General features: G+C 41.5%; 1 protein-coding gene across 2 annotated transcripts in view; it reads right to left on the bottom strand.

Moving 5' to 3' along the window:
• Positions 1–581: 581 nt before the first annotated feature.
• Positions 582–21,278, bottom strand: part of ADAM9 (ADAM metallopeptidase domain 9) — a 33,321-nt gene continuing 12,624 nt past the window's right edge. For both annotated transcript variants that reach the window (XM_064497700.1, XM_064497701.1), the window contains exons 3-22: positions 20,350–20,414; positions 19,195–19,273; positions 17,218–17,294; positions 16,282–16,471; positions 15,482–15,547; positions 14,940–15,011; positions 14,026–14,195; positions 12,438–12,519; positions 11,100–11,233; positions 10,706–10,877; positions 10,492–10,584; positions 10,038–10,233; positions 9,397–9,502; positions 8,476–8,659; positions 8,094–8,174; positions 6,798–6,903; positions 5,014–5,152; positions 4,425–4,527; positions 3,670–3,797; positions 582–2,820 (exon numbers count right to left, since the gene is read on the bottom strand). In XM_064497700.1, the coding sequence (XP_064353770.1) occupies positions 2,706–2,820; positions 3,670–3,797; positions 4,425–4,527; positions 5,014–5,152; positions 6,798–6,903; positions 8,094–8,174; positions 8,476–8,659; positions 9,397–9,502; positions 10,038–10,233; positions 10,492–10,584; positions 10,706–10,877; positions 11,100–11,233; positions 12,438–12,519; positions 14,026–14,195; positions 14,940–15,011; positions 15,482–15,547; positions 16,282–16,471; positions 17,218–17,294; positions 19,195–19,273; positions 20,350–20,414 (2,358 nt within the window). In that variant the 3' untranslated portion in view covers positions 582–2,705. The remainder of the gene's footprint in view (positions 2,821–3,669; positions 3,798–4,424; positions 4,528–5,013; positions 5,153–6,797; positions 6,904–8,093; positions 8,175–8,475; positions 8,660–9,396; positions 9,503–10,037; positions 10,234–10,491; positions 10,585–10,705; positions 10,878–11,099; positions 11,234–12,437; positions 12,520–14,025; positions 14,196–14,939; positions 15,012–15,481; positions 15,548–16,281; positions 16,472–17,217; positions 17,295–19,194; positions 19,274–20,349; positions 20,415–21,278) is intronic.

The following is a 21,278-nucleotide window of genomic DNA, read 5'->3' as shown; positions in this document are numbered from 1 at the left end:
ACGCAGGGCTGACAGCTCCTGTTAAGGTGCCAGCACGTGCCCCCCCCGGCACCCCCCACGTCCTGTGCTAGGCAGGACAGCTTCCTGCAAATATATATATGTATCTCCACTCCCACCTACAAATACAGGTGTGAAACAATTTGATTTCTGAAGTACCGCCTCTCCGGTTGTGTTTGAGGGCAGTCTCTGTGGAACTGTGATCTGCGACAGCACTTGTGAACCTGGAGACGGGAAAGAGAAGCGCGCGACGCCGTCAGCAGCTGAACCCGCTCCCTGCAGGGGCCGGATGCACCGCGGGGGCCGCGCGGGACACGGGCAGCCTCCGCGCCGGGGCAGGGGCAGGAGCAGCCCCCGGGGCAGGGGCAGGAGCAGCAGCAGCCCCCGGGAGGCCGCTGGGGGCGAGGCCCCCGGTCCCGCCCGCACCCCCGGCCCCGCCGCCACTCACGCAGCGCCGCCAGCAGCGCCGCCAGCAGCGCCCGCCGCGGCCCCATCGCCCCCGCCGCCGGTTCGAGTCCCGGGGCGGCCGCTAACGGCCCGCGCCCCCCCCCCCCCCCCCCCCGCAAGCACCAGCCCAGAGCGCGTTTGTACAAAACCGGCCTCTTTATTGCTCGTTTATTTCTTACAAACGGGTTCGGTGAAAAGCCCTTCGTCGTAACCCCGACGTTACAAAAGTGACACGCGGCTCTGAGCCCGGGGAGGTTACAGAAAACAGGCGGACGTACATTGTCTGGAGTGCAAAGGTTTTAAACGAGTATCAGACACACACAAAAGCTTCCAATTTGTTCAAATCTAGTCGGGTGACAGGGATAAATGTACACTTAAAAAAAGAAAATCAGTAGTTATCTTCAATATTCAACACATTTAAAATTTGAGCTATTTCCTTTCCACAAAATCAGCTCTAAAACCTGCATGTTTGTTGCCTCAGACCACTGCCCTGCAAATATTGCTAACACGCATGCTCAAGGTATAAAAACTCTTATCTATTAGAAGGCACCATTTTCAGCACAGTTTTAATTCACACAGACAGCTTTAAATACCGCTAAGTCCATCTTTCGCTTGGATTACTTCATTATTGGATTCCCTTCGCTCCTCCCCACCCTCCGACGCGGCCGTTCATGTCGCGAACTGCTTGGAGAGACATGAACAGGCACCTGCCTCGTTCGATAGCAAAGCTGAGCAGCCACAGCCAGCCCAAACCGCGCAGAATACGACAAAAACTAAGCGACTATCTACAGAAGACCCCCACATAGAAATCTCGTGATATTTTAGGTGAAGTTTCATGTATTTTAACAGTGTTATAAATCTTAGTCTAACTTTATGGGAAACCACAGGAGTTCAAGTATTTTATTACTGCAAATGCAAACACTATATATATATATATATATATTTATATAGGTATATACACAGGAAACTTTTTTTGGCAATACTATGGGGGAATTTACAGAGCGAGTTTGTATTCAGTGGCTAGCACAAAGTGAAACAGCTAAGCCTTCTTTCAACACTTACTTCGCTTTCGGCAAGTTTGTCTAACAGACTTCTGCTCGCGGCCACCATCATCCCGTTCCTAGCTACGGTACAGGGTACCGTGGTTAACCAAACCTCCTCTCCTCAGCCAGCACACCAGAGGCTAAAACACTCATTTTCAGAAACAATATTAAAACCTGATTTAGTCAGTGGTGCAGAAACTGATGGCAGTCCAATCTACTGCAAGTTAGCCTATGTAAACATCCTGACTGACACTAAAAAGATTCAAAGATTAAGTGAAAAGTTTGCATTAATCGACAGGTTCCTATTTAAAGTGCTCATAGAAGCTCGAGTGGTCTAAGGAAACATGTATTTTTTGCTTCTGTAGGGACTGTCATTCATAGTCTTTAAACCCAAATTAAAGCCAAAAAGCATGCCACTTTTTTAAACCAAAATATGGCCATGTTTTCTCGTACCTTTATTTTTATTGCCCATTCATGATGTTAGTGGAAATTAGTACAGGTTTCTCATTTAGCAACTTACAATTACTAATTTAAAACCATTAAATTAAACTTCACGTCCATATAGTACAGCTTAGTGTCAGTCAGCATGAAAGTAAGAATTTGAGTGCATTATTACACATCAATAAACATATACACATGCATAAACATGTTTACAATATATTTATCTTCCTCTGAAAAAGTACACTGATACCTTATTTCACTTGTGCCATTTATGTTTAAATGGATAACACTTTCCAGTCCATACAAAGCAAGTTTAAATAAATTGGCCAGATTTTCTTGTTTTGACAATGGTATGTATTACTTCAGTTCTTCACTGCACATTTAGAAAGACGACAACAAATCGGACAATTTCATTATTAGGGCTCATCGCAGAAATGGGGAAACCACAAGCAACTCCCAAGTGCTGTACTTTAAGGATTATTTAACTGCAGACTGATCCACTTCCAGCTGGACAGCCCTGCTGCAGTTTACAAAGCCACAATACTCGGACAGATCTAACAACGGGTTTGATGTATTCAGTTCCTGTAGCTTTGGTAGAGGTATTTAGTTTAAAGTTTTACATTCCGTGTTTCAATATCTCATTTGCCTTATCCAAGGCTGCAGAAGGAAGGCTTTCTGGGATTACCATGGGCCACTCAATGCAAGGAGGATAAATACCATTTCAGCTTTGTTTCAGTGAACAGGTCAGCTCATGTGAAGGCCCCAAAGAAGCCAAAGCTATTTGGGAGGCAAAGGTGCAGGTCGAGAAGGAAAATACTGTCCCTGAGGTAAACATTTTTGCTGTGATGGAGGAGGTCCCTGAGGTACACATTTCTGTTGCGGAGGAGGCGGCCTACAAGAGGGACAGAGAAGCCATCATGAGTCCAGATGACTACATCTAATATTCACGTCTGGAAACTGCTCCCTCTTCCTCTTGCTTTGCACTAGCGCTCCCTAAGGCCACTCTCAGACTCCCCCCTTGCCACGTACACCGCTTCTAGCGACCTCAGCTTCCACAACGAGCACTCATTTCTAACATCCTGCATCCAGACTCTGCTTTCCACTGCCTCAAGACCTCAGAGAATCCCACTGGTTTTCACTTGCACACAACTTTTCCCAAAACAGTTTAAAAATTCCCATAAATTTCCGATCAACATGAACTATTTTAACGCAGTACCTGTTGATACACCTTATACTTTTGGATAAGCATGCATCTTAAGGCAAAGGCATTAAGATTTTAGAAATACAATTGAGAAATAAAATAAAAAGCAAAGGAAAACTGGCTGTTTAAGATAAGTAGTTAATGCGAAATAATCCTGGAATTGACAATAATGTTCAAAATCAGAGATATGAGAGAATTATTTTGGGGTATGGCGGCAGGGATTTTAAAGCTTTTAAAGCTGCACATTTTGAGAGGCACTTTATTCACCTGTATGCAGGACTAATCTGGCCCCTGAACAGCATTCTGAAACCTGTTTAATCAAAATGCAGCCATGACAGTGTTCAACATGCATGCTACAGGAAATAGCATTTTAGTTCCAAAGTATTAAATGAGGGGAAAAAATATCCTGTCAATACAAGATCAGTCCTGCTTGCATATAATATATGATGAAATACCCTGCTGCTTATAAAGATGAAGGCAATGACAATCTATATACATCAAAACAACTACAAGTAAGTTATTTGCAATAACTCAACAAACCTTGCAGGCAGCTTCTGTGGCTGTGGTGCCTGGTAGTGTGGAGATGGGTAGTAAGACTGGTGGTAAGCCTGCTGAGGATGCTGGTTAACTGGGTAGGATGGCACAGGAAATGCATTGGGTTCCATGTCCTGAGAAGCAAACGCAGCAAGACCGTTCACAAATTTGCACTTAAGGAATTGAAATAATGCCTGCTTCACTAGTTAAGTGACATTTAAGACCACTTGCAAACAGATGTGGAAATGCCACAGTTGCTTTTTCCTTCCAAGACCCTCAGTAGAGGGAAGCAACAGCAGTTTGGAAAGTACTGTATTTTGGAAGAAAAAATAGAAGGGCTGATCAAAAGCAAGCGCTTGATTTGGTCTATAGTTGTGCTTTCACTAGTTACTACATCCATACACAGACTGCTCTGCAAAGGAGTGGGGCTAGAGAGCTGGCAATGATTGCCCATTTTCTCAGGTGGTGCAGGGATTTCCAGTGTTCTGGTAAAGTGGTTAGAAAGCAGGTGAACTGCTCACCAAGCCAAGCATAGCCCGAAGAAGAGCAGGGTACAGTACTTAACAGTGGAGATCTGAGGGATTTTTTCCCCTCTTAGGGAATAATTCTGCTCTTTCCTTCTTAGCAAAGAAAAAAACCCCATTCACAGAATTGAAAGCTAAGTAGCTTTTAAGCTTTTATTAGTGCAAAAATAAACCATCTTCATTTGTTACTTTAGAGACTGAGAACAAACGAAGTAGTGGAAAGCAGATCATTCCTACCATGGGTACACTTCTTGAACCATAAGGCATGCCATGTGAAAAGCCCCTGGGTTGGTAGTCTCTGGGTTCAGCTTCTGCTCTAGGAGGTGGTGACTGAAAGGACCTGAAATTCAACAGATATGGACTGTGAGAATATAACCTTTTTAGCATGACTAAGCAGGCTATGAATCCAAACACTTACTTGCTAGATGGATTCAGAGGACTATTGTAGCAAATATCAAATCTCAGGAGGATAGTATATGCTACATATCGAAGCAACAACATAATCCTTTTTCTGTTTAGGACTATATCAGCTTTATTTTGTCACTTTGTACCAAAGATGGGACCCAAAAAATATAAAACCCATCACGAATGCATGGCAACAAGTATAAAGGTAAAAAGAAAGTTCTCGGAGCCCTCCATATAAAATGTGGTTATTTTCTGTGTCATTAGCTGGGATAAGCTACATGCTTCACTTGATGCAGAGATATTTGCTTCTTGTCTTTGGACTAAAATATGTCTCCACACTTTGGAACTGGCTTGTGTAAAGAAGTGTCTATGGATTACTTCAAAAGGGCAGAAACGAAGGTAAAGAGGGGAATATACTTACGAATGACAGCGTGACATCAATCTTCTAAACCATCGCTTCAGCTTGTCCCTCTTTGCAAATGCCAGAGCAGCAGCTACAAGGAGTGGGAGGATCAGGAAAAAGAATACCAGCAGCCCATTTCTCAGTGAAGTGTCTTTGTCTGATGGGGACAGAAGGAGAGAGAAGAAAAAAAGATAGTATTAAATGGTGTTGCCATCACTCAACTCACGGTAGTAGTGGGTATTTTCAGTAGGATTGATTCTACAATTATTTTACATTCTTCATAGCAGAAAAACTAAAGAATCTAGTAAGACTGCAATATATATGCCCAAATTTATTCTTGGGGGTTGATCCTTTCACAGGGATTGTCTTGTCAAAGATGAAAGACCTGTTCATGCCATGGTATCCTGGGCTATGACAGCATATTGCATTATTAGATCAATACCTTATTTCTTCCATTGCAACACTGAGGATCTTATAAACCCAGCCAAAAGAGAAAAACAGAGCTCTCTCCCTTTCCTTCTGAGCCTAAGTCTTCATCTTTTCCTACCAGTTTGCTGTAGGCAAAGAACTCAGATGTCTCTACACTTTTTAGATATAGCAGCTTTCTCCACCGGAGGCAGTACAAAAAAGCCTTTCCCTTTGTCTGATGGTTTGAAGCATTTGCCTATGCTCCAGTATGATTCTCCAGCTGGTTACTGCATAAACATAATATCTACCTTCCTCCCAAACCCACACTATCTTATCAAAAAGAGTCTTCAAGATCACTCTTCCAGGTCACAGAAGGGACTAATCGTTCTCTTCTTCATATACCTTCAAAAAGGGCATTATTTATTTTGCTCCAATTTTTTAGGTTTGCTCCAGTTTATAGCTTGGATATTGCTTCCTATTTCACCTTCCTTCAGTCTGACAGTGAGAAAAGCAGGCTTCACAGCCGCTTTCAGTCTGCTGTCTCTCACGTGCATGAACTGTGCTCCCATCCCCCAGGCACCATTCTCCCACTCTTCACACTTGGATTTATATATATAATCTTCTTGCCACGTGAGACACTGACCTAAGTGCCCTTCCTGGGGAGAAATTACAAAAAAGAACCACAAAATTCCCTCCTCAAGCCATCTCTTCCCTCCACACAAAATACCAAACCAAAACTCCACAAGAAATACAGTGTCACAAACCTCTATATCTCCCCGTTTCCTCATCGCGTACCTCTCTCCTATGCTGTAAGATGTTGGGGGCAGGGACTATATTTGTATTTACTACCAAACAAAGCATATTGTCTGCACTCAAACAATAAACATTAATAAAATTGTGAGTTCTCAACATACTGCGTGTTGCCCTAGCCCTCCTCAGCCAGATGCTAGTCTTGCCTGCACTGCAGGTGCACATGCAACTCATCTCTGCCACCATTGCGCAAAGCAGCATCTCCATATGGAGATGAACCTTCATCCTCAGCCAAATTTCATGTTCTGTTTGGATCTAAAATTAGAAAGGGGTCCAATTTTCAGCCTGCATACAAAGAAACCCAAGATGATTTTGGTCCAAGGTGGCAGAAGTCACCTGAAGGCAACTGAAACAGCCAAGTTTGATTAGGTCTCCAGCATCCTGGAAGAAAGGGGTGTGCAACACCTTGAGCCCAAAACCTTAACTAGATTTGTTTGCAAATGACACCTGGTGAAAATCTAATTGCCAGCACTTCTGCCACCAGAATTTAGCTGCTTCAAGGCAAGTAGGCATTCTGCACTCAGCCCAGCACCACGCTCAGCAAGAGAGGCCCATGGCTCTGGAGTTGCCTTAACGCTACTTGCCATTATAAGGAGGTCCACTGTCAAGACTTCCTCCATAGCCTTTTGTATCACAGTAAGGAGGGGCCCAGCCTGCTTCACAGTGACAGTTCCTGTTGTTATTGCACACCTAGATTTAAACAAGAAAAATAAAAATACAGGAACAAACCACATATTACAGCATATCCCCATAGAAAACATCTTTTAAGTAGAAGCAGTGAGAACAAAGAAACATCATAAGGTGTCTTCAAAGGCTACAGCATTTCTTGGAATTACCATTACATATGCAATGACAAAGTTGCTGGAATTTTGAACAATGAGGTGAAAACTCACTGCAATATGCATTTGAATAGTCATGTATACATTCATTTTGCGAACGTATATCTAAAAATGTAATAACTTAAGTTTTCATAGTTTTTAAAGCAGAACACAGTAGCCATGACTGTCTATCCTGTCCATTCCATATCACTCAGCCTGGTGACCTTTAACCACCGATTCTCGTGTCAAATCTAAATAAATAGCCCTTGGGCAGGCCAAACTGTGTCTCTCCACAAGAATTCACACGATTGAGCAACCACAGCATTGTTCTGGATGAGCTTCCAAAGATTATTTATCCCTACTGCTGAAAGAGCATGACTTCTTTTTTTGAGATGCAGAGTGTCAAATTACATTAGCTATACTAAAATCGGGAATTCCTCTTCTCTGGAAAAATATATTATTTTAGAGGCTTCAACAAAGATTTTTTTTTTTTTTATTAATGTTATAGGCTGTCTTGTCCAGAGCCATTTTATAAACACAGTTTTACCAAAGTTCAACAAGCCAGAAAAGCTAGGTTATTATTCACCATTTTAAAACTTACTCAGATTGCATAATTTTGGTCTAATCTTTACTGACTGTTAAAGGTAGTTTTCTCATTAACAGGACTAAAAAGCAGCTTATTATAGCAAAACCCATCCTCAGAAACACCAGAGATTCTCTCCCACTGGTGTACGTAGTCATGATTATTTTTTTTCACATTAGTTACAGTCCTTAAGCAGAGAAGGGGACAGGCTTCATAGGTGCAAGAGATGGTTATTTAAACACTACTGATAGAGCACAATTAAAGTGCAACTGGCTCATACTCTGACCTTTGATATAAGAAAGCCAATTTATATATTTGCACAGTCATAGGCTCTAAAAATCTAGTGTTCTTATAACAGAGATCTCACAGAAGAGGACATTGCTTAGTATGTAGAAATATTGCCAAAATTGTATCAAACTTTACAGAATTAACATTCTAGGTGGAATATCAGTAAGAAAGGAAGTTCCTGCATTGCTTACCCCATGTCCATGACATTTTCTTTCTACATCACAGTCATAGTTCAGAACAGAGGCACTCACACACTGGAAGTGCCTGCAGATCTAGAGGAATTAAGAGAAACACATGTCTTACTCTTACATGCTTACATTTAATTTCTTCTGAGGGTATACTTAATTTCTTCTGGTTCTTCTATAAATGAAAGGCTTCAGATTTTTATCTGCACATGCACTGCAGTGCTATACAATGTGTGGAACCAATGGAATTGCTGAGTTTTGCATTAACTATGTGCATCAAAAATTAATGGCCATACATGTTCATGAAACAACATAGCTGAAAATTATATTCACATACAAAACTTCAACTATTGCTTGAAGAAATCACTATTGACCTGTTGCTAGTTACCTTTCCAGTATCACATTTGGTGCCTTCATTCACCATTCCTGGATCAGGAACATCAGAGCCTAGCTGGAAATCCACACCCCAGCACGTAGTGCCTCTAATAGGAGTCTGGATAATGGCAGGTTTAATTCCAAAAACAGGCATTGTTTTCACATTTTCACATTGCAGCTTCCCACACATGGCATTCCTACAACACCAACACATGAATGGTGTAAAGACACTTGAATTTATTCAGAGAAAGACTATCATGCAATTGATACGATCTTTTCTCCCTACTGGAAGATTACAGATATTACTTGAGAGTAAAATTGAGGTAACTTGACAAACAAAATAGAGCTGACCATCATTTCAGTACTGCAAGAATATAGATTTCTCCCTTCTTTCTGAATGCTTTTTCATACATTAAAGAAAACATAACCATTTGACATTCTGTAGACCTTGGGATAAGAAGAATCAATGATGGGATATGAGGAACAAACCCTCCACGAATACATGCTGCACAGACACCCTGAGGCAACAGAACACTGCATGCACAGGAAACTGCAGAACAAGCACAAAAGCTTCAAACCCAGCTACAGAAGAACTGTCTGAACATTCATACCCTCTTCAACTATTACTTGCGAGATAAAGTCAGATAATACATATATTAAAAAAGGCAAACAAAGCTTACAAATGCCTAAGTGGGAGGGCTTTGAGTTAAGTGCTAGTAACTATTTCTTAGGTTATAACAGATTTTTTCTAAGCCATCTCACTTTGGATCTGAATGACACGTATGTTGTAAATGAGGATGGAATATGGGATGACGTGTCTCTCCCCAGTACATTTGCTCTAAAGCCCCAAAAAATACTACAACACTTGAATAAGGATTTTTAAAATTCTGAATTATACATTCAGGAGCTTCTTGATGCATCAGGCTCAACTTACCAGCTGGAACATTTCTTGTAGTCATGGCCATGGAAACCACAGTTGCCAAACCTGTCACCCTTGGAATTCACTTCAGCAAAACAAATGTTGGGGGCAGCTTTCGCTTCTGAAAATAACAGCCCAACCCGCAGACAGAGAGGAACTGAGTTTAGCAGAGACAAAAACATCTCACATCATCACCATGTCTCCCTTCCCCAGCCCAGTTATCTTTGCCACACTTGTAGCTTTTTTCCTTGCAGCACAGATAGCTGAAGAGCTTGACCAAAATGATAAAAACAGGTGAAAATATCAATATTAGAAGGTTCTAAGCAAGAAGAAACAGAAAATAGTCTCTTAACACCCAGTCAATTATACTGTTTGACAAGTCTTCAAGACTTCTCTACAGCCCTATAATTTGGAACTCCCTTTCTAATAGGAATGCTCAGTGCAAGAAAGTTAGTACTTAAATCACCAGCACAAGCATTAAAGGTAACAAAGGAAGACCTTGTGAAGGCAAAGCCATAAATTCCACCATTTCAAATCTTTTGCCAAAGCCAGCTGGTCTTTGTTACAGGAAAAAAAGCTAAATATATATTAAGTAAACTCAGTGTTCTGTTTTAGACATGTCTCCTTGAAACATTATAATCCACGTTCTTCCTTACTTGAGCCAAAGATATCCTGACATTGTGCATCATAGTACTGGCAAACACCATTGTAACAATAGGCCTCCTCGTTGTGGCACGGGTGACCGTTCTGAACCGTGAAGTCAGGCTGGCAGAACTGGGAAGTTCCGTTGCAATACTCGGGAAGGTCACACTCATTGTTGCTTGCCCGGCACTCAGTTCCTCCAGGAAGGAACTAAAGAGAGATGGGAGGGGGGAAAGCGCATCAGAAAATATAAACCTTACAGTAGCAAACAGTCTGTACCCAACCCACAGTACATCCCAAAAAAATGGGCATTGAGCTGAAGCCCTTTGTGGGTGCTAAATACATGCATGGCAATTCCCAGAGCAAGCACGTACTGCTCCTCTCCCAGATGTGCCGGCTATGCCAACGCTCTCCTCCTCCTCAAACACTGAATAACACTTTCAAATAAATTTTTTTGGGGTCTCTTACCTGGCAGTTTTTACAGCAGTCACCATAAGCACATTCAGCACCCGATCGGAGCCTGCAAGTGCCAGGCTCACAGCAAGGATCAGTTTCGCATTCCTGAAAATGGAAGTGCTATGAGTGTCAAGAAATCACCCCCTCATCAATGCACAGACCTCTCTCCAGTGAGGAGCACACGAGGTTACCCAAGCACCATTTGTAAAACACACAAGCTACTAACCTTTGGTGAACCGCAGTCACACTCCTCACCAGCATCTACCAGCCTGTTCCCACAGTACGGGACACTATAGGTTTCATCAGGCTTAGGAACGTTGAGCAGGCAGCTTCCGCCTTTGTTGAGAGTCAGCTTCTCAAAGTCTTCTGCACTGCAGCTGCTGAAGTTTCTAGATCCCCTGCAGAGAACATTACCATATCTTTACACCAAGTCAACCCACAGCATTTCCTCAGTTTGTAAAGCAAGGGTAACATTTGCTTTCCTCATGAGCCTATTGGAAGCATTCCATAACTGTTTGTAAGAATACTTTCAAGATGAAGGTGACCTGTAAAATAAGTATGTGTGGGGGGGATTTCGACCTTCTGGAAGTGTTTTTGCTTTTGTCAAAGTAGTTACTTACGATGCTCCAGAGCTCATAATACAACTGCTTGCTCCACAGTGACAGACTCTTTCATCATCATGGTTCATTCCGAGGTTATGTCCGAGTTCATGAGCAACAATCGATGCAAACATCTGTATACTGATTCTTCCAAACTACACAAGAGCAAAACAAACAAACATACATACATAGTGGGCAGCTGATATTGAGAAAGAGTCAGTGTTTACACATACGCCAAACACAAAGGTGCCTCTGTCACTACATTAATATGATTTTCAGACCACTTCTGCCTGCTTTTCAACAAAGAGTGTCATTTGCTTAGTAATAAGAGCCCTTAATCAACAGATCTGAGACACTACCTAAAGACCACTACTTTCCAGTGCAGCAGCATCTCTATGGATCCATTTTATGTCCACAAGGCTTTCATTATGAAGAGTAAGTTGAAGAACAGAATGCCAACTTATAGCCATTTGGCTGCCCAGTTAAATAAATTGGGGGTCTCTGTTCAGTATTTACTGGGTAGACATTCAGGCAACAAACATACAGTCACAACTGGCACGAAGTGACATCTTTGCTAGTAGCAATCTCTCCATTCACACATCTTCTCAAGAAATAAGAGTGCTCTCACTGCTACGAGGTCATTGTGTGACTCCTAGAATCGCATGCTATATAGGAAAGACACACAGCATCCATCACTGCTACAGCATTCAGACTGCAGGGCAATCTACTGGAGCTATTACCATTGTACAGTCTTTCCATTTACACTGGTGACAGCAAATACATCTGGCCCCAATCTGTGTGAAGAGGTAGCAGCAGCTGCAACATTAGCACAAAAACTACAGTTCTTCACACCAGCCCAAACCTCCCTTCTTAAATATGTAAATTCCAATCCCAATACTTCTGTCACTAGTTAAAGAAAACAAGACTGCTGTGATTGCCAATTATCTGAGATCAGCAATTCAGTTCACTAACGCCCTGTAATTTCATATAAGAGGGCAGTCAGCCAGCACTCTTCTAGAAGTTCATAACTGTGGAGGTCAAGCAGACACTTGAGGACAAATTTCAGATGAACACACAGCTCTCACATACTCCTAAGGCAGGGGTGCTTAATATCTCAGAAGAGAAATCCTATCATTTCCTCATGAGTGCTGCATGCTGAGGAGAGGATGCAGGAGACAGTAAAAAAGTCGTGATCCAGATTATTTCACAGGGTTGCCAGAAGCTGTTGGGAGACCACAACATATTCCACCACTAAGCCACCTGAGCTGTGTTATCAGAGATTCTGCACTTCTGGGAAGACTTCTGGACTGCAAAATTTTTATCTTGTTTACATTCATAGGATCACTAACAATATCTTACCACATTAATTCCTCCTGCATGGCTCTTGGAGCACACTGTTCCAACATAGGCCATTCCAGCTGTTCCACCAAACCCCTTCTTCCTAGGATACATTGAGAGAAAGAGAGAAGTCAACCATCCTAACTGTAAAGCAACACACAAGACTTTAAATTGTACAGACCATCCATAAAGCCACTCAATGCATCACCACTGCTTGTGTGGCACAAAATACTGTTTCCAGCTTTTAACTACTAAAAAAGAGAATCACTGCTAAGAGTGCTACTGTTCATTCCAGGTGTTTCTCTGTACAAGTTCAGCTTTATCTTTCTATTTATGGTTCTTTTTTTCTTTTAAATTGAGACAAGAGTTTATAGAGAAAGTCAACCTGTTCCACATCTTCCCTCCAAATATACAAAGCTAAACTGCTCACCTTTAAAACCACTTCCTTTAAATTAGGGATTAGCTGCCTTTTTATTATTGTCAAACTCCACAGATTTCTTTCCTTGTAGATTTTCTATACATTACTCTTATTTTGTTTCTACACAGCCCCTATATCAAAGCTTAAGTGCAACAGCACAAGCTACCAGATTTTATTTTGTATAAAAGAATAGAAGAATAATGAATATTTTTTCAGAGATTCATGAAACACGCTTGGAGCACAGCGGGGCTGGGAGAGCGCATTTCCCAGGCACTGTGAAAGCTGCCTGCTGAGTTGCTCAAAGCAACGGCGATAAGGTTCCGCAGGGACGAGACCCACGGCCTCAGCGAGACGCCTGGGTTGTTCTCCCTGTACAGGGCAGCGGTTTCTATTACGTTCTGACCTCAGAAGGAGCCACTGTCTTGAGGCACCGGGCACCCTCATCAACTGAACGGTGCTGTTCTGCCTCAGAGAAGGAAGAGCTCCTGCTACACCCCTGCACGAAGGGGAGCTTCTGCTTTGCACAGGGGCAGGCCGGGCTTTTGCCCCTATGTGAGGGAGTGCTCTCGCCTCTGGCTTTCCTCGTACTTTGCGTAGCAACTTACTAAGTACAGCGTTATCTTTAGGAGGAGGAAGTGCACAGGAGACATGAATCCTGGAAGTGGTGCAGAGATGACAGTTTGGGAAGTTCTGTGCTAGTTTAAGGAAGTAGGGAAAGACAGATTAAGGCCACATGTCAAAGCTCAAACCTAGCTTCTAGACACCAACTGCAGAAACAACTTCTGCTCCATTAAACTGCAACACTCAGCACCAGATTATGCTCATTTTCAGCTGAAGAAGCCCTAGATTACAAGTCAAATAAACATACAACCTGACAAAGCTTTATCCGAATTTCTCAGATGTGAACTTTATACAATACAAAATATACAGTTGCATGACATACAGGACAAGACAAAAATTTGTTATTTAGCGATGTATCCATCAAAGAGGGCAGACACTGAATTCAAGGACCAGAAGAATATTATTAAAAATTGTTTGACTTGGAATGTTTTCCACAAGTACATAAAACACAGCAGATTACACTGGATCATCTACTGAATTACAACTGCTGCTTTTGATACCAGAGTGCAGCTAAGCAGATAGGAATGAAATATGCTTCTTAAAAGTCAAAGGGAAAGAACCGCAACTCACAGAACAAACTGGGCACTGTCATGTCTTCGACGCGTAACTAGATTCTTCTCTCGCCACTGTACAAAGTTCGCCAGCACATCACCAGCACCTCCATCTGTGCTAATTATGTTTTCATGCTTCCAGATCTCTAGACCAACCAGTACAATGCGGATATTCAGCATGATGTACATCTGGGGGAGGGAGGGAAAAAGAGAGAAATATTCCTGAAGACCTTGAAATAAGAACAAATGGTCTTATGTTGTGTATCTCATTGCCAGGATCTATTTTTTCTGGGTTTTTTTCTGTTTGGTATACAATTCAAATCAACAGGATGCATTTTCCCTGCAAGTTATACTTTCATTGGCTACACTGCCACACTGGCCATCCTATTAAAAACAAACACGACAGAAATAAAAAGAAGCCTCAGTCCTGACGAATAGCATCTTCTGAAATAGTCAGTTTGTAAGACAATTTTTCTGTAGCCTTTACTCATACACAACTATTGCAATAATCTGTCCTGACACTGTATGTAACACAGCTTATAAGAACTCCCCACATTAATTCCTGCTTCAAGTATGATCATTGCAGATGAATTTAGGGGTAGAAAAAGCTTTCCTAATGATGCATTTACCATAACCCATAGTCAGTAAATAGTGCCAACACTTTGCAAGTCCCTGCTGTTCTGGCACTGCCTTACGGGATACTTCAGCACAATGCTAAGATATGGCTCAGGTGCAACTCGCAGTTCTGTCCCAGTTCAAAATCATTGCCAAGGGAACAAGTTTAGCTCCTGGCCTTATAAAAAGCTTTATTTCATTCTGACCAAAGTAGTAACAGAACAGACTGCAAGGTAGAAGTTTACAAAAGTAAACAGAGCTGAAGGTCTGCTGCATACAACATCATTCCCACTTCTGCTCAATGTAGCTTTAACTTACACTGTCAAGGAAGTTTGCCAGTTGCACCATGTGTTCTCTTACTTCTGTTTCACTTTTCCCAAAATCTTCAAACTGCAAGAAAAAAAAAAAACTTGGTCATGAAGAGAAGAGAGAAAGACAAGACTTAGAAAAAGGGAAAAAAAATATTTGAAGACAAATAGCACAAAAAAACATTCTTGCCAGTCTTAGAAGACAAGAACTTGAACCCCTGCCTAGAAGATGCTAATCAGGAAAACAGCACCTTCGTTGCTGCCGTTCAGCTGGTCAGCACTCAAGAGAAAACAAGAAAGACAGTTTTTGCCATGTGTTTCCCTTACATTATTAGAATCTTTGCTAATAGAAACTCTGAATGCCTGACAGTTCACTCTTTTTCTGAAGAATACCACACAGGACATGTTTATTCAGTTATAGGTTAGCATATTTGTATATCCTAGGTCAGTGTCACTGTCTTTTCATAATCCATTTAGGAGTAAAGAAGACTGAAGGGCTTTTCAAGTCACCTCCTGGGGAAAAGCGAAAGGAAAGAGACACATGGCCCCTACCTTTTCTTTATCCACAACTATGAACAGCTCCACATATCTTGTTTGATGTAGGACAGCTCTTTTTCTCTGAGGAGAAAAGAATTTTAGACAATTTCAAGTTTATTAATTTAATTGCAAACAAACAAAATTCATCATTATATCATCATATTTCACTTGATACCACTAGTGGTTTAAGAGAGACATCCAAGCACACTACGCCAAGATGAAAACGAGCCAAAACCAAGAAGCGTAATCAAAGCAACAGCTATTTCTCTACAAGTGTTTTATGCTAAAATTGAGCTATACAAGGACTTCCAGCGCTTTATAAGCAAGGTATCTTTGATTTCCACACAGGTTTTTTCTGAAAGACCGCAAACACTTTTATAAAGGAACAGAAAGACACTAACACGCAAACACCACCACCAAGGGAGACCTTCAAAACACTGTTATTCTGATGGTTAAGAGAACAGAATAAACTGCACAATACTCTGCTGGCTTCTGCTGCGATACTTCACTAACGAGCCTGCCCAACAAGGGCAGCATTCCTGCCCTCTCAACCCCAGCGGCTCTGCCAACGAACAGTCTAACCAGCCACTGAGCTCCCATTGCTGTGTGCAGAAGCAGAAGGAAATTGCAACCATACTGCTGAAGCAGGATATACCTACTGAGCTTTTTTAGCGGGGTGGAAAACCCTCCAATTCAGAAACCTTTAGGTATGTGTTAAACCCCAGGAAATCTGTTAAGCTGCTTCCATATTATTAGCTGAACACTCACAAAACCCATTAGAGGGGACAGCGTGGAGAAAACAGCGGAGTACTTACGCGCAGCAGCTGAGTCATACTGGGATAGTGATTTTCCTCTGTATGTTCCCTTTCATGGTCTTCAGTGGTTACTCCACACATCACAGGCTCTCTCTTCACGTTATCCAATCGATACATAATGTGTTTGGAATCGGAAGAGGAATCCATGGGCTCAATCCCATAGGTGATGTTCTCTATTGTCACCAAACCCCTAAAATATGGTAGTGTGAGATAAATTCTTGAATTAAACACAGAGGACAGTTACCCAGGTTTTTATAGTAAAACAGAGGAAGTTATTCTTTAATAACTAAATCCATATCTATACCTCAGTCCTTACAAAACAACATGCTTCACTAAGCCTGAAAGCAGCCTTTCACTGCAAAGGGCCTTCACAAATACAGCGTATTAAACATTTTCATAAGAGTCTCTGCAATGTCTGAGAAATTAAATCATGAGCCTTAAGCAAAAATGCTTCACTTCAATTAATACTGCTACTTTGGTGTCTGGCAATGCAACAAAGCATTTTGCAAATGATACAGAAATTACACCAAAGCAGAAAAGTTTCCCAATCATATTTAAAGTGTATAAGCCTTATGACCAGTTTTGTAAAATTTGTGTTCCAGTTTCAGTTTTTGTATTAGGCACCAGTTATTTGTAGTGACTCTCTAGCCAAATTAGAAAATAAGCCAAAAATTGTGCCAAACAACTGACTGGACTCTGATATCAAATTGCATTAACCAACTTATTTAACCATTCTGCAAATAACTGTTAACTCTACATTAATAAAAGATACTGAATAAAGACTGCACAAAGACATAGACTATTGCACTTTGGCCCCAGCCAATGAATTTCAGTCGGGCTGAACAATAGTTAAAAACAGAGCAAGATTTTTGTTTCAGGTTCAGTGAGCTGCTAAAATCACATGACAGCTGTGATACAAAAGAAGAGTTCTGCTACCTGAGCCCCGAGCAAGTGCTGACAGCAACGACAGAATCCAGGATGCCCTCCACATATCCCTGATATTGGCAGTGATCCTACAGGGGAAAATAAGGATGTGTTACGCCCGTATACCACGCACCTGTGCACACCCGGCGTCATCTGCCCAGCCTGCCACTGATCAGCAGCACAGTGAGAGCTCGACGATACACTACAGAACTCACAATAACACGTTTAAACTACCGCATGCCCTTTATCTGCAGTCTAGAGCTTGCAACTTGCCTCTAAAAGTACAATATAATGACATTTCCTTCTCTGTGTGCATCTAAAAGCTTCCTCACGTGTCTTAGTGCCACAAGAATTAACATATAAAGAAGCTAATCAAGATGCCAGTTGTCTAGGACTCAAACTAGATGCCTACCTCCCCATACTGTACAGGCAGATGCTCTTCACAACCTGACGGGGCCAGCGGCTCATCATAGATTTCAGTTTAAAATCCCACTCACCTATTCAACCTAAAGCTGGAGTTGGAGCTTGCACTGCTAACACGTTATAATACTAGGCAAGCAGGGCTCAGAAGCATTATCTAGAGACTGGACTTCTTCACTTGAAATTAAGCCATCCTACTTTAAAGTCCTGTCCTCCACCCTGCCTCAAATATTTTCAAATGAGCCTCTCCCTATTGATTTGAGCCAACACATCATTCAACCTCTAGAAAACATTTTTGCAGAATGTATTTGGTTTGTATGTAACCTCTATCAAGAAAAAGCCCAACACCTGCTATCCTCACCAACAGACAGCGAGTCGTCCAAACTTTTCAGTCGCACAGTACATCCCTGACTAGCCCTGAGAAGAAGGATGCTTCCATTCTGTCCTCTGTATAAATAAATTTTGGAAACTAGACAGGGGGGCTAGCACAAGGCAAATACATTCCACTCTGCAGCACAGAAGATCTTCTCTGGCGAGCACATTTTTGAACATTACTGTAGGGGTCAGGTAGATTACATCACCTGCTGTTTCGGCAGTGAACTCGCAAAGCACTTACGGCTTGCAATAATCCTTAAGGGCCATTGTGACTTTCGTGACCTCTTGCTGAAAAAGCCTTTTTACTCTTACTCAATCGCTTGCTTTTTTATAGGAAGTAAATAGTCGGTTGACTTCAGTGCTCCATTTGCAAAAACAAGACCCTATGAATCATACATAACTAACAGTCCCCTTTCAAAGGAACAATGCTGATACATAAGAAGAGTGAAGCCATTAGAAATACTCTCATGCTTTTCATATCACAGTATTCTTATTCTACATAAGCAATTAGACTTTCAAAAGCAACCTAGAAAGCAGCCTGCCTGCACAGGAAAAGAGGGCTGCAAATGCTTTTTTCATAGAACAATCCCAATGCTACACAGATGACAAGCATCTCAGGAACCAAGATGCATAGGTAGGATGTTTCCTGAAAAATGCTTTTCTCCCCTCTCAAAGGTTCTCCAGACTTGATAACATCTACTCCTTTTAGCAGCTCCCAACTTTCTGAGCTAATGGGTGCCTGTCATCCCCCAAAATTCTTAGAGTCACTAAAACACAGTATTGCAAGATTAAAAGACCAACCAAAGATCAGCCAACTAACTGCTCATTTTGATTTGTGGACCAGTCTGGAAGACTATTGTGTGTAAAAGCAAAAGCTATATTCAGTCATTAGACAACCTCCAGACAGCTGTTCTGCTCTGTGTGTTCTGATCTCCGTAAGAAACAGGACTTGTGTCCAGAAAGGGATACAAACGCTCCACTTTATGACAAGACAGCACCACTGTCAGATAACAAGGTATTTGACAGCTGAGAAAAGCTACGGGCTAGATTCACATCCAAAATCGAGGGTTCTTTCCGGGAAGTCTGCAGCATGTGAAAGATAAACTATCAATTTGTTAACACAACTCCCTCAAATTGTAGATGCTTAATGTTCAAGTCATCTTCAGTAAAGGTATAAAAAGAAAGAAATCCTACCTGGACATCTGGTTTTTCAGATTGCAACTTCCCCTCCTTATTATACGTATACACTGTGAAATCTTTGGGCAGCAATTCTCTGTGAGGAAAGGGGATAGAGGAGAAAGAATACAAGAGGAATATCATGAAATGTCTACGACACAATATAAGGGCAGTAAGATGACAGATCCTCACCTAAATTGTGACGAATGCATAAGCTGCAATTAATTAAGGAACAGATTCAAAAGGAAAAACACCAAAACTTAACTGGGGAATGGTGCACCACAAAATAATCTCCCTACAGCAAAATCAAAGATAATAGAATGGCAGGCCAGTTAATGAAAATAAATCAATCACCTCATCCTGGGTAAACAAAACAACTGACAGAAAACATCAAACTGTGCTGAGTTTCATGCAGAAGATGGAAAATTGCAGCAGTCTACTGCATGATTTCTCTTCCCCAGTTTTGGAAGAAAGTACACTGGGAAAGTCTCCCATTAAGACTGCTGACCTATACTGGTAAATCCATTGATGCAGTGAAGCTGAATTCCCACGTTCCTTAGGGTCAGGGGCTTGGCAAGTGGCAGAAAGGCATCCCTGGGGGCTTGTACATTTAAATAGCTATATCCCTTTTGTTTATTCTGAGGGCAGTTTTAAGAGAGAAACTGCCAGATAGATGATAACTTACTGTTGCTACCAGTAACCCTTTAAAAGATTAAAAACAAATATAAAACATGACATCTACATTCTCTATATGTTATGTATATTAAGGCCTTGGATATAAAGTCAGCTTCCTCATTTGACACTACTGAGACGGGAAAAAAATTAAAACAATAAACAAAACCCAGGAGAAAGCAAAAATGTTTACTTGAAATATAGCTCAGTTTGTTTATTTTTAGATGTGAATGGAGAGAGTCATTTCAATGATTCCCCAGATCCCTTTTGAGCAAACTACCGCTGCCTTCACTGAAAAGGGATCACCAGGGTTGTAGGAGTTCAGCAAAATTTCTGGCTGATAGCCAAGCCTGGGTGACTCAATGCACTTTCACTGTCTTTCTCTGTAGATTTCACAGAGCCCGCATGTAACTGCACTTCTCATAGCTAATCTCAAGAATCAGAACTAACATTTTCACACAGTAAATAGAATTTAGTAATATAAAGAAATTTATCACTTACTTGTTCTTTTCTAGATGAATTGTGTATTCTTTTCCCTCTATCTCAATAGCATATGATGCCTTGTCCTGAATATAAAGAAAGAAGTTATAATTTACCCATGTTAGTGAAGAGAATATTCCTGCAAAATTTTGGTTGATTTTGAAGACAGCACCCCTGCAAGCTCCATCGCTATGAATATTCAGATCACTACTATCACCTTCTGTTAACTCAGGACTAGTCTATACTATTAACCTTTGCAGATATAGTCAAAGCAGCAGAGTGCTGGAAGTGCAGCTGATTCCAGCAAAATTTAAACTGTCTCCTTGAGGGATGCAAAACTCCTCTGTTGATCTGAGCTGCCTCTCCCATGATTCTTACTGGTATCACAATGTTGATTAGAGGATCAGGTTTTTGTTGCGCTCCTAACCAACTTTACTGTGCTGACAAGACTTCCCCACGAGAACCTGACCTCAGCCATCCGAATTGACTTTGGTTCCCAAACATCCAGCAGACAAATTGTCGCGTCCACAGAGACGGAGCTAACAAACTTTCCTTGTTAATCTTGCCGATTGCCCCAGACCAGGAATAACCAAAGTATAGGTGAGCCTGAAATCTATTTTATAATTGTCCCTATCTCGAGAACCTGGCACCTTTTCCCATGTAGCTGGTAAAAAGTCACATGAAGAAAACTATTTCAAAATGGCTTTGTGGTTTTCTTATTCTATGTTTCTAAGGCTTCCAGGGGGGGAAAAAATGCTTAGTTACAGCTGGAAATGGACAGTAGAGTTTTGTTACTGAATACACAGAGACCTCCACAGCCTTGTATAAGTGCTGCACACAGTAACTAGGGTCCATAAATAAGCCAAATCACCTGATCACTATATTAAATATCACAGCAGGAGTACTAGTCCACAACTGCAATAAACTACAAGGCATTCTTGTTAATATTA

Source organism: Dromaius novaehollandiae, chromosome 26, assembly GCF_036370855.1.
Source record: "Dromaius novaehollandiae isolate bDroNov1 chromosome 26, bDroNov1.hap1, whole genome shotgun sequence".
NCBI classification, from domain to species: Eukaryota; Metazoa; Chordata; class Aves; order Casuariiformes; family Dromaiidae; genus Dromaius; species Dromaius novaehollandiae.
This window is presented reverse-complemented; position numbering and strand designations above follow the sequence as displayed.